At 41.1% G+C, this 12791-nt stretch overlaps 1 protein-coding gene across 8 annotated transcripts in view; it reads right to left on the reverse strand.

The window, feature by feature from the left end:
- Positions 1–12791, reverse strand: part of PROM1 (prominin 1) — a 254289-nt gene that overhangs the window by 39713 nt on the left and 201785 nt on the right. For 6 of the 8 annotated variants that reach the window (XM_089677433.1, XM_089677432.1, XM_089677436.1 and 3 more), the window contains exons 17-22: positions 12353–12499; positions 11145–11216; positions 9179–9271; positions 6913–6930; positions 5554–5607; positions 2991–3071 (exon numbers count right to left, since the gene is read on the reverse strand). In XM_089677433.1, coding sequence (XP_089533559.1) covers positions 2991–3071; positions 5554–5607; positions 6913–6930; positions 9179–9271; positions 11145–11216; positions 12353–12499 — 465 coding nt within the window. The remainder of the gene's footprint in view (positions 1–2990; positions 3072–5553; positions 5608–6912; positions 6931–9178; positions 9272–11144; positions 11217–12352; positions 12500–12791) is intronic. The other 2 variants (XM_089677437.1, XM_089677434.1) reach the window with 2 other exon arrangements.

Raw genomic sequence — 12791 nt, forward strand, 5'->3', positions numbered from 1 at the left:
TTAATTAAATTTCTTCATACATTTTGGTCGAAATGTATTCTGCTATATATCTTTGATGAAAAAAATCCCAATTGTCTATTAATTGGTTTGCATGAATGTTTAGAATCTACAAACTATGGTATATGTTCTGGAATTTTTAATATACTGCTAACGGTGGTGATCAGCGATTATAAAGGGACTGCGATAGTGAGGTGGCCAATCTGACACTGACGATGCAGGGGAACTGACTAACTGCTACCAACATCATCAGTGACATTAATACAGTGATCAGTGATAACACTATACACTGTCCTTGTACTAATGACACTGGCTGGGAAGACGTTAACATCTAGGGCGATCAAGGGGGTTGACTGTATGCCAACCAGTGTGTAATGTGTGTATTATGTATTCAAATTGCTAACTCTGACCTACAAAGCCATTCACAATGCCGCCCCAAACTACCTAACCGACCTGATACCCAAATACCACCCTACCCGCGCCCTTCGCTTCTCACAGGACCTCCTACTCTCTAGCTCCCTTGTCTCCTCCTCCCACACCTGATTGTAGGACTTCTCCAGGACTTCTCCCATCCTTTGGAACTCCCTACCCCTATCCATCAGACTGTCACCTACCCTCCTCCCCTTCAGGTGCACCCTGAAAACCCATCTCTTCAGGGAAGCCTAACCCACCCTCACCTAACAACGGATCTCCTCCACTTCTCCCACCACTCCATCCCCTACAGCCACTTCCTCCTGTACCACTATCCACTCCCTCCTAGATTGTAAGCTCTAAAGACCAGGGCCCTCGAACCCCGCATGTATAGTATTGTTACTGTCTCGTCTCATGTTCTGTCTCCCTTGCTATTGTACAGCGCTGAGCAAACCCTTTGGCACTAAATAAATACTGTATAATAATAATAATAATGTGCTGCTGTCACTAAGATATCTCTTTGTTTCTTATCTCTACTTTGCAGGGATGAGAAACAGTGAGATCGATCCCTCTGTGCAGAGCCCTGTATTGAAAGTCAACACAGGGCTGTGGGCTGTGATTGTACACAACTGATCAGCAGGTCCAGACTATGAATTATTGGCTGGGACTTGCTGAAAGCTTCCTACTGTGTACAATCATAACGAGTGTCGGCAGGGGGTGAAGTGGGGGAGTGGGCGCACCCTCTAAACCTGGAAGAAGGCAGCGACGTGCCAGTATGTCGCTTTACTTGCATGGGCCATCTGTCCGCAGCACATTATGGGTGAGCGGTCCGCAAGTGGTTATAGTAGATCTAAAGTCTCCCTTCTAAAAACTGCGAACTGGTTGGCTAAAAAGAGCCATACAATGTCTCTTCTGTGATAAAATAATCCTACATGTCTGCTGGCAATCTTCTTTAGAATGTACATTGAGCTGCACAGCTCAGTTTAAATTTTGGTACAGATCCTGTGTGCCATGGTGACTGAACATCTGGACATGTGCAAGAATGAAACCACCCCACACTGACCAATGAAGACTGCTGCATCTCATGGCCTAGAAGCTGGGTAAAAGATGCTTGCCAATCATTGAAGGAGAGGTAAGAATTGTGAACTTTAGTTCCACTTTAAAGGATCATTTCACCTTTGGGAACATATTACAGTTCCACCCATTTTTAGGGTGGAACATGTAACATGTTCCCAATGTTGCAGCCTGATCCCCAGTGGTGTATTTAGGTTTTGTGCTGCCCTAGGCAACACAAAAATTGTCAGCCCCCACAAACACCAACCAACACAACCCTCCCTTCCCCCTCCTGCGGAGAAAGCCTGACATTGACCAACAACACCCCTCCCCCCAATCAGGAGCCTTCTACTTACCTCCCCCCCCCAGCAATAGAGAGACACTCATCATCACAGCTTTGGACATCCCCAGGAATGAGAGTCAAGATCTACATACACCATGAAGCAGCCCGCAGTCTCTCATGGTTCCCACCAGATTCCCATGTTGCTTGTGTCCCTTATTTCATCCCTTCTTCAGGGGAGAGGTGCTGCCCCCTGAAAAATGCCTCCCTAGGCAAGTGACTTGTTTGCCTTGTGGTAAATACACCCCTGCCCATTCCCCCATCCCTGTGACAGCAGGACAGAGAGCAATTCCTTGTCCAAGCTGTCACTTTTTAAAAACAGCGCGGCTGTGTAAGGCTCCACCCACACGGCTGCATCATTCATTCGCAGAGTTCGGTGAATTGATGAACTACAAGTCATGACAGCCATTGAGGCTGTTGGCTTGTAGTTCTCCATGAATTACCATGGCGCTGTAATTGTTCCTGTCAGTATATCTGCTTGCCCGGAACACCTGCATGGCACCAGTGATCTTCTGATCGCTGTTGCAATGCTTTACAAGCAACAAAAATAATAAATGCACATTTTTTTACCTGCAAAAAAATGTGCATTTATTATTTTTGGTCAAAAGGTGAACTTATCCTTAAGGCTTGGTTCACATATGTGCAGGTGGTGCCGCTGCGAATCCGCACGAAAATCAGTGCATCCCCACCACCCACACAGAGGAATGCGGACCCGTGGGCGGGTGCCATAAGTTCCGATGGCACGCCGCCCACATTGGAAAACACAACCGTACTGGGAACCAAGGTTCCCGTGCAGGCTGCGTTTTCAGAAGAAGTGCAGGGACTTCTTCCCTACGGGGCATGGGAGTCCATTCAAATGAATGGGCTCTCGTGCCAGCGCAAAACGCGGCCCGCACGGCCGGATATATGTGAACCAGGGGTGAAAGTTGACCCATGGACCCATGGAAGCCTCTGTCAGTACAGCTGCAATTATCACTTTTGCTAGACAGCTTAGCCTGTTCAAATACATGGCAAATAATGAATATATTGGCAAGATTAAGAGTTAGACAAACAGAAATGAGTGATGTGTTCACCAACAATTCATTCAGGTCAGTTTATGGTGGAACAGCTCTTTAGTGAAAGGTTGGATCACAAGACCTAGTGATATCACCACACTCCTACTGATTAGACTAAATAAATCTAATTGTACCTGCTTTATGATTGTAGATGCATTATTGTTGATCAGCATTTGTGCTGCATCAATGGATGAGATGACATCAAGCACCTTTCCCTGGAAAAAAAAAAATCAATATATACAGCCTGGCATTGATTGATGTAAGTGATGACAGCCTTATTTATCTTAAAGTGCATTTCAACTCTAACATCTCCCTTTAGGTCTGTTAAATATACCATTGAATGTTTTTTTATCACTTATGGTTGACAAAGTAGTTGTTCATCGTGCCAGAAATGGTGTGAGCTGATAAATTCCTGTGTGCTCTGCCTTTGGACTGGTATGAGTTACTATTGTTCCCTGCTATGCCTGTGGTCTACAAAACAATTCCCCCTTTTATGAAGAAGAGTTAGAGGTGTTATGTAGACCGAGCACAGTGTTACGAAGTTCCAACACACTCCCTGTCCTAGGGTGACAGCACTGCTCAGTACGGTTGTCACCCCAGGTCAGGAAGTGTATTATTGACAAGATTACCAGATTAAAATAAAGGAAGGAAAATTTGAAAAAAAAAAAAAAGCATTCCGCCACCACATCCAAACACTGGTAAGAGGCAATACTATCAGTACGCTTAAACGAACACTTTCTACATTTTATACACCTATATAAACCACCTGTCACTTCTGCATCAAACAAGATTCTAAAAAGACAGCATACATAAACATGATTTACATGGGCCATTTTGTATTATTTATCATTTGATCTAAGGTGAAATTCTTGGCTGATCTTCATTTGTAATCACAGTGATGATAAACTGAAATACAATCCCCTGCATGTTCAGGTTTTGAATTAGTATGTGTCAAATGATGTCTGCATTTTTCTTTAATGTTCTGCCAACAGGTTTTGTCAGAGTAGACAGCCCATGTTTACAAGCAGATCCAGGTACAAATAAAATCAGTCAGTGAATTGCTAGGGCTCCAGGTACACACGTACGGGGGCATCAAACTCATAGTCTAATACAGGTTACAGCTGTCCCACATAGATAATACATGTATATGGCCAAAATGAGGTATACATTACTAATCAGATAACAGCATTTTATTTACATTTGTTTTACATTTATTTTTCATTTACATATTTCTTTTACTTTACTGATATTTGGTCAAATGTAAGTTCATAGAACTGATGCGGTCATGTTTAGGGTCTTAGATTCAAGATCCCTAGAACCTGTCTCTTAAAGTGGTTGTAAAGGCATGACATTTATTTTTACCTAAATGCATTCCCTGCATTAAGGTAAAAAAGGATCAGTATTTGTATGCTTCCCTACCTGGATTCTCAGTTGATCCAGTGCTGTGCCCATCTGTATTGGCTTTCTCCTCACTCCCAACATTTGTTAGGAGCCATTCCTGCTATCAATTAAAGTGGGGGAGGGGAGTGGGCTGAGTCACGCAGTGCGTGTTTAAGGACGCACGCAGCCCGGCATGGGAGCAAGGGAGCAACATGCACCCGAATAGGAAGTGGCTTCCTATGGTGGTGCTTGGAGAAGTGGAAGAGTCAACAGCGCCGGTGGGGGACTCCAGAAGAGGTGGTGAAGAGAAGTTTCCTGGACTGTAAAGTGGATATACCGCATACTGTATATATGTCCCAGTTTTTAAAGTGACAATTTCAGGTTCAGTCTGTAGGCATTTATTAGTTTTATTAAACTAGGTATATCTGAAATAGATTTGCACTTATTTATAGAAGTTCTCTTGTAATTTTCTTTTTAATGTTAGAAATGTCCTCTATATTGTTACATTGTGTGCCAATGACATCTCTGTCCTTCCTGTAACAGTCATGTGTCATGTGTTTATCAGTGGCTAGGGCAATGGTTAGAGGGAGAGAGAGATGATGAATCACCTACTGACTTTTTTCCAAGTCAAAATTTGCATATCAGCAAAATGATTTTTCAGGCCTGTCAACAGGCTCTCGGTTTGTGTGAATGGCATCGGCTTGAGATGCTTCTGAGATCATTCAGAACTCATTGACAGGTGCCTTTAACCTGCAGTAGACCTGCTTCAAGCAGTTGGATTCTCAAATACTTGTATGGGAAGGCAATACCCATTTGAAGAGAACAAAATCTTGTAGCCATTGGCCCTTAGGCCAATTAGGTTACAGGTTTTGAGGAAAGCAATGCTTTGGAAACAGCTTATATTTGTCCACCATTAGGCCCAACATAATTGGTCCTTATGAGTTACCTATGCAATCATTGCATTTTGTAATGTCTTATAAATAAGCCCCATTGAGTGTAACAATATTATTGTTTTTATAAGGATTTTCAATACAAGTCATACTGCAGATAGACGCAAAAATAACCTGGTAACAATTTTTTCTGCACAAAATTTGTCTTGTATTAGGGATAACTGGGCTTATTCTGTAAAATAATGCAAGGAGCAAAAGTGCAAAACTGACTGATAAGCTGACTAGTGTGGCAAAAGAGATAAAAGGGTCATAAGTACAACAGCAATATATATATTCTGCTGTTCACATGCATTCTAAAAAAAATAAAAAGAAAAAAGAAATCGTTTTAAAATTAACGTTTATATGATCACAATTGCTGGTGACATACCTCAATGTCAAACGACGTCCTCTCCAACAACTTAATACTTTGAGTCAGATCACTCTGAAATATAAAAATGTACAATATTTGGGTAATTGTTTACACTGATATACACTTCTATAAACATAAAGCTTACATAGAAAATGATTGTAGTAAAAAATATGTATTAAACATCAAATTTTAGTAATCAGATGTGATTCCGGGCTTCCTTCAAAAATATTTGTTGCTTGGCTGTGAAAGGTAGGCTGGGACATTTCTATTTCTGGCATGATGTTTTTAGTGTATTTTTAGAGTGATTTTTTGGCCCCACCTCCAGCACCTTGCTGTGGCACCTTTGTATAGCGTAAAGCAACCTTTTTCAACCGAGGTGCCTTCTGGGTTCTTCAGGGGTGCCTTGTCAAAACGCATAAAATATGTCCAAACCAGCAGGTGGATCATGCCTGCCTTTTGTTACACAAAGCAATGGGTTTCATTGTGCAACATTACAACCTTGGGCACTGTGCAGGCCAACTGCCAGCATCCTAGCAAAATCATTGGTTGAAAAGGAAGACATAAGGTACCTTTACAGCATCTTTTTTGACCCCCCACCCCCTGCCTTTTTCTTTCAGCACTGCAGTCATGTTAGCTGCCAAGGGGAAATAAGATGAGGAAAAAGAAAAGCTGGAATACCAGCCAGACACCAACATAAATCCCCTCTCATGTTGGGTGATCTACATGTGTGGAGCCTGCCCTATGTATTAGTTTAGTTTTTTACATTTTAGAATAGGGTGCCTCAAGATTGCACCTAATTTTGAAGGGTGCCTTGAATGGAAAGGTTGAGAAACATTGGCATAAAGGCAAAGAGTTTCAGGTATCAAAGTTTGGCATGATGTTCTGAGATGCTCAATGAAAGGTAAAACTTGAATAGCCAACTTTTTTACTTTGCCATGGCTGCCTTACAACAGGCAAACAGCTACCAGTCAGTCATTACAGTGGACCTTTAAGTGTTCCTGTGAGGCAATAAATGGAGAACAGTAGTAAAATGAAGGCACCTAGAGGTTATAGGAGGCAGGGGCGGACTGACAACTCATGGGGCCCCCGGGCAATAGGGGATCATGGGGCCCCTGTGTCCTTGCCCAAACTCAAAAAAGCCTATGAAAGATGTACCAGGGGCATCTCATGGGGCCCCCTACTGATCCTGGGCCCTCGGGCAGTGCCCGAGTTTTCAAATGGTCAGTTCACCCCTTATAGGAGGTCACCCACTGGATACCAATAAGAAACCAACATTGGAGGTAAGGGGAATAAACAGACATGGCACCAAACTTTGGAATCAGCCATAAAACAACAATGCAGACCACATACAATATGGTCAGTAATCATGCTGCTTACCCTAGCTTTAACATATTTCTTGAAAGGCAGGGAGGAGAAATAAGAGAGATATATCAGATACATAACAAAAACAAACTAGTTCACAGCATAGTCCTGAGCATATCATATTAAAATTGAACATACAAGCTTGCGTAATCATATTACAGCCCTAAAGCTAAACTAAGGCATTTCCTTTATAAATGGAACAATACATTCCCTAACAGGTACATGCAATCACAGTGCAGGGATTGAGTGACAATACTCCATTCATTATGGAATCCATTACCACCCAGAGGAAAACTGGGCTGTGTGCACAAAGGTTTATACAACTGTAAGAATGGAGATGTGCCTTTCAATATAGTGTGCATGCTGCAATGACAACATCTGTAATCTTTGGGGATGTTAAAGTGGCCATACTCAACTAAGAACACAACATGGTGAGAGATTTGCCCATGCTTGTGATGAACATAGACCAACCAAGGCTGGCAGCACTATGTGGAAGAAAGAGATTGATTGACAAACATGAGCAACAATCATGTATTTGTCTTGGTGGAAGCCCCCAATTCCTAATGATCCAAAGTCATACCAAAATCAATCACATGACAAAAAATAGTCCATGCATTGCCACTGTAATGTTAAGTTTCATTGAAAATGGGAAGGTTCCTTGCCACAACAGTTAATCAGAATTCCTGTAATTTTTTCCATAACAAAAAAGTAATACTTATTTTTTTGGTTCTCATTTAATTTTAAATAAGTGGTTGATATAAGCTACCCCTGCTATGGTTCACCGTAACTGTACACTATGAAAAAGGTATCATGCTAACACTGCTGGATTTTCTATGACAGAGGTGTGCATACAAAGCGCAATGTGTGCATAGTTCTGACTATGATGTCATTCAGTTAGTAGAAGAGATCATGGGACCTGGAGCATATTCAAAAGGTAAGTAACCCATTTACACCAATGCTGGGGCTTCCAAATCATACCAATGATTGGAAACTATTCCTCCCACTGACAAAAATGATGGGAGAACTATTTCTCCTACTGACTCCAATGATGGGACACTATTCCTCCCACTGGCACCAACAATGGGGAAATTATTCCTACCATTGATGCTAATGATGGGGCATATTTTTCCCACCGACAACAGCAATGGGGGAATTTTTCTTCCCACTGACACTAATGATAAGGGAAGTATTCCTCCCACTGATATCAATGATGGGGGAAATATTCCTTTGAAGTGGTACCAATGATGGGGGAAATATTTCTTTGAAGTGGTACCAATGATGGGGGGACTATTCCTCCAAATGACAGTAATAATGGGGCAATTATTTCACTGACACCACTGCTGAGGCAGTATTTATCCAACAGATACCAATAATAGGGAACTATTCCTCCCACTGGCACCAACCATGAGGCACTATTCCTCTTACTGACAACGATGGAGCACTATTCCTCCCATTGAAATCAAGGATGGGGGACTTATTCCTTCCACTGATGCCAATGGTGGGAGAACTATTTCTCCTACTGACTCCACTGATGGGACAGCATTCCTCCCACTGACACCAACGATGGGGAAATTATTCCTCCCACTGATGCCAATGATAGGGCATATTTCTCCCACTGACAACAGCAATGGAAGAACTATTCCTGCCATTGACACTCATGATAAGGGAAGTATTCCTCTCACTGATACCAATGATGGGGAAAATATTCCTCCCACTGATACCAACGGAAGGGGAACTATTCCTCCAAATTACAGTAATAATGGGGCAACTATGTCTCTCACTGACACCAGTGCTGAGGCAGTGTTTATCCAACTGATACCAATAAAATGGAACTATTCCTTCTATTGGCACCAAGCATTAGGCACTATTCCTCCCACTGGCACCAACCATGAGGTACTATTCCTCTTACTGACACCAATGATGGAGCACTATTTCTCTCACTGACATCAACAATGGAGCACTATTGGAGTACTGACATTATTGATATGGGATAAATTCCTTCCACTGACACCAATGATGGGGGAGAAATATTCTTCTCATTAACACTGGGCCATTTTTACTCCCACTGACCACTTCATTAAAGACATTTTTAATTCTCACTGACCTCAAAATGCACCTCCCCCCCAAGAATTTGATGAACCTTGGTTCAGAAAGTTTGAATATTTCTTATCATATTGAAGGCCATAAAACAACAACGTTGGGAAACACTGCTGTAAATATTAAATATAAAAATATAACTATTTGCATTTAGTAGACAAACCCAAAATCCATATGGATTTACCATTGTCTGCTCCATCGGTACAATCTGCTGAATATGTATCATCCGTATACTATTAGCGTGTCCTTTTAAAGCATTTCCTAATGCTCCTTTTGGCTAAAAAAAATAATAGAAGCAAAGTTCTGAGACAAAAGACATTTAGTTATTTCTAGCAAGCATGACAAAAATGAGGAAATATACTGATGCAATGTTTTAGTGCACACGTTATTTTCACAAATGACATATAAAACAAATGGCTACAATTAATGAAATGTTAGTAAATGATTGTAGCTGCCCTGTAAAACAATTTTTTATATAATACATTAAATGGTAGATAGTTTTTGTTCTCTAAGTAGGATGGGGAAAGATTAGAACATCTGTCAGGTTTTTTATTTCTGTCTATACCCCTATTGGAGATTTCTCCTCACTTCCTGTCTCAGTGACACCTACTGCATTGCTGTGAAGTGAACTTTCTCATTCTTTAGTCTGAAGCCCATTCTCTATATATGGAGAATTCCCCACAGCAATATATAGAGATTTCAATGGAGAAGTCACTCCTTGGAAGAGAAACAGGAAGAAGTTATCTAGACAGAAAGTGAAAGGTGATGCCTCCAATGGGGACAGTAGTAACAATCCAATAGAGAATCCATCACTCTCCAATTTTATTCAAACATGACCAAATGACTGAATATACATTTTAAATGTAAGTACAGAAATTGCAAGTGTCAGTTTATCCATTGCTGGAGCACTAAATCACTCCTTTTTCTACCTAAGGCTCTGTTGGTATCTTGACACTTGAGTTCTCAGCTCCATTCTCCCATCACAGATATTAGAAAAGGAGTTGCTCTCTTCCTGCGGAATTCTCTTTGTGTTGTAAGTTACAGAAAATGCAGGAAAATGAATGAGACTCTGGGGTCAAATTACTTAAGGCAAATAGATTGTGCACTCTGCAAGTGCAGTTGCTCCAAAGCTTAGTACATGAAGTAAAGCTTCACTTTACCAAAAATACCCAATTACATGCAAAGAAAATAATGAAAAAACAGCATTATTTTGCACATGATTGGATGATGGAAGTCAGCAGCGCTTCCCTTCATTTACTAAGCTCTGGAGCAACTGCACTTGCAAAGTGCTCAGTCTATTTTCCTTCAGTAAATCAACCTCTAAAAGTTGAGTGAAGAGCTCAGGATATAGAAGAGTGGTACAGTCCACCAGGTTTTACCCATATCTGAAATCACAATTTTGATGGGGCTGATCCTTTATTTAGAGGAAACTTTGTAAATATCCAATTTACTGACAGATACAAAGAATATTAGTGATTATGCATTAACAAAAAATGGTTGTTATTTGAAGACAACATGAAAGCAAATGTTAGAGCAATTCGAGTATACAGATGTAGCTTGTGTTGTGAAACACATTGGATATACTGTATAATCTACACTATATTGCCAAAAGTATTGGTCGACCTGCCTTTACATGCACATGAACTTTAATGGCATCCCAGTCTTAGTCCATAGGGTTCAATATTGAGTTGGCCCACCCTTTGCAGCTATAACAGCTTCAACTCTTCTGAGAAGGCTGTCCACAAGGTTTAGGAGTGTCTATGGGAATGTTTGACCATTCTTCCAGAAGCACATTTGTGAGGTCAGGCACTGATGTCGGAGGAGAAGGTCTGGCCCGCAGTCTCCACTCTAATTCATCCCAAAGGTGTTCTATTGGGTTCAGGTCACTTGCTCTTTTCTCGTCGGACATGCATACTGCATGATAAAAGGATCAGAAGAAGAAGGAGGAAATGTGTGGATGCAGGTGCCTAGGTTCCATTTTGTTTATTTTATCCCAATAACATCAGATTGCGAGTGTGCATACACATAACAACACCCGTGTGCAGATAGAACCTTTCTCTGGAAGAGTCAGGACAGTTAATGCAGCCCAAGCCCCTCCCGTCTGATGTCTTTTGTGATCAAATAGCACGGCAAAGCCAACACAAACTCACCAACATGTCTGCATCTGCTTCCAATTCATTGGCAAACGCTAAGAGATCAGCTTTTGTACTGCTTTTCCCCACCTGTGAAATAGAGATGAATACATATTTAGCAATGTTGGAACAAAGACAACAGTCCATGAAGCGTAATCGGGTCTCATAGAAATGCATCTATTTCCCAGTAGCTGCCGAAGAATTCTACATCTTCAATAACAAAAAAAAAAACGTATATGATCAAAGTAGAACCTCAGCCAAAACTTAATTTTTAAAAGGGTAAGATTTAGGCCTGGTTCATACCTATGCGTGTTGCAATCTGTTGCGGGAAAAATAGTGACCTTTCCAAAAACGCAGTAGCTGAAAATGCATAGATGTGAACCTGACCCATAGGAAACCATGTTAAATGGGCTGTAGCGTGTTTCTGAAAAATGCAAAAAGCACTAACGAGCTGCATAAGTGAGAACCAGGCCTCAAAGTGTTACTAAGCCCAGGACCTGTATTCACTATATCTGGTCTCCCACAGTACACACAACATGGAAATGCTATTATTTTAGTAATTATAAGCTAAATACCTTTTCTCATCAGCAATTAGAGCAGTCTTGTGACTTATATCAGTGTTCAGCAGAGCACTGGGTAAAGCTTTTAGGAGGAGTTTTCTTTCTGCTCTAGGAGGATGCAAAACCCATGACCTCTGACTGACCAGTGCTGATTGGCCCTGTGCTGATCACATGCACTCTCCCAAGAAAAAAAAAACCTCTCTAGTAATACACACCAAACTGAGCATGTGCAAAATGCCTACAGTTCAGTCTGTCTTATCAGGAGATAAGAGGTGGTTCCTTAAACAAGGGGAGGAACAGAGTAATCAGGATCAAACGGCCTTATTACACAATGCAGAGGATTAACCCCTTAGTTTCCACAGTGAGTATAGAAAACATGCTTTACTGCATATACAGACTGATTTTACTGTTGTGGGTTTAGTAACACTTTAAACCTCAATAGGTTTTATTGCTGTTGGTGTCCCCATGAGGGAGATGTCTTTTTATTTACTGTCCTCATGACACAACAAGATGGAAGGAGAAATCTCCTCAGTGAAGACACAGACAATTAAAACTTGCAAGGGTTCTAGAAGTTGTGTACTAACGTGAACGGTAAGATTTAGCTCCTGCACCCAACCCAGCTATATGATATGAAACGTGGAAATGTGTTTCAACCTCCATACATACTTCTGATAGAAATGCGTCAAAGTCTATGCCATCAATTCCCGTTGCACTGAATTCCAGTAAGTTCTTTTTTCCTTTATCATCAAGCAACACAATGCTGTTCAGGTTGATATTCATTGTGTCAATCCGTTCTGATATTTCATCTACATACTAAAAAAAAAGGAAAAAATAAAGAAACCATCAAATACTGGTTACAGTATTTTTAGAGGTCCATGGCCATCCATGACTGCTTTTTCTTTATTTCGAGCAACAAAACATCGAGTAGAAACTGAATAAAATTTATTAAGGAGTTGGGGTACTTTCCATTAATATCCACCCAGTTTTTATCATTTGGTCACAGGAAGCTAGGAAACCGTTTGGCTGAAAGCTGATTGTAAGCCTTGACTTGTTATGTCCAGCATAACACCACAAACCTGTACAGATACAGTAACTGCAATTGTAT

This window comes from Staurois parvus, unplaced genomic scaffold, assembly GCF_062004578.1.
Source record: "Staurois parvus isolate SC_StPar_1 unplaced genomic scaffold, SC_StPar_1.0 ptg000186l, whole genome shotgun sequence".
Classification (NCBI taxonomy): Eukaryota; Metazoa; Chordata; class Amphibia; order Anura; family Ranidae; genus Staurois; species Staurois parvus.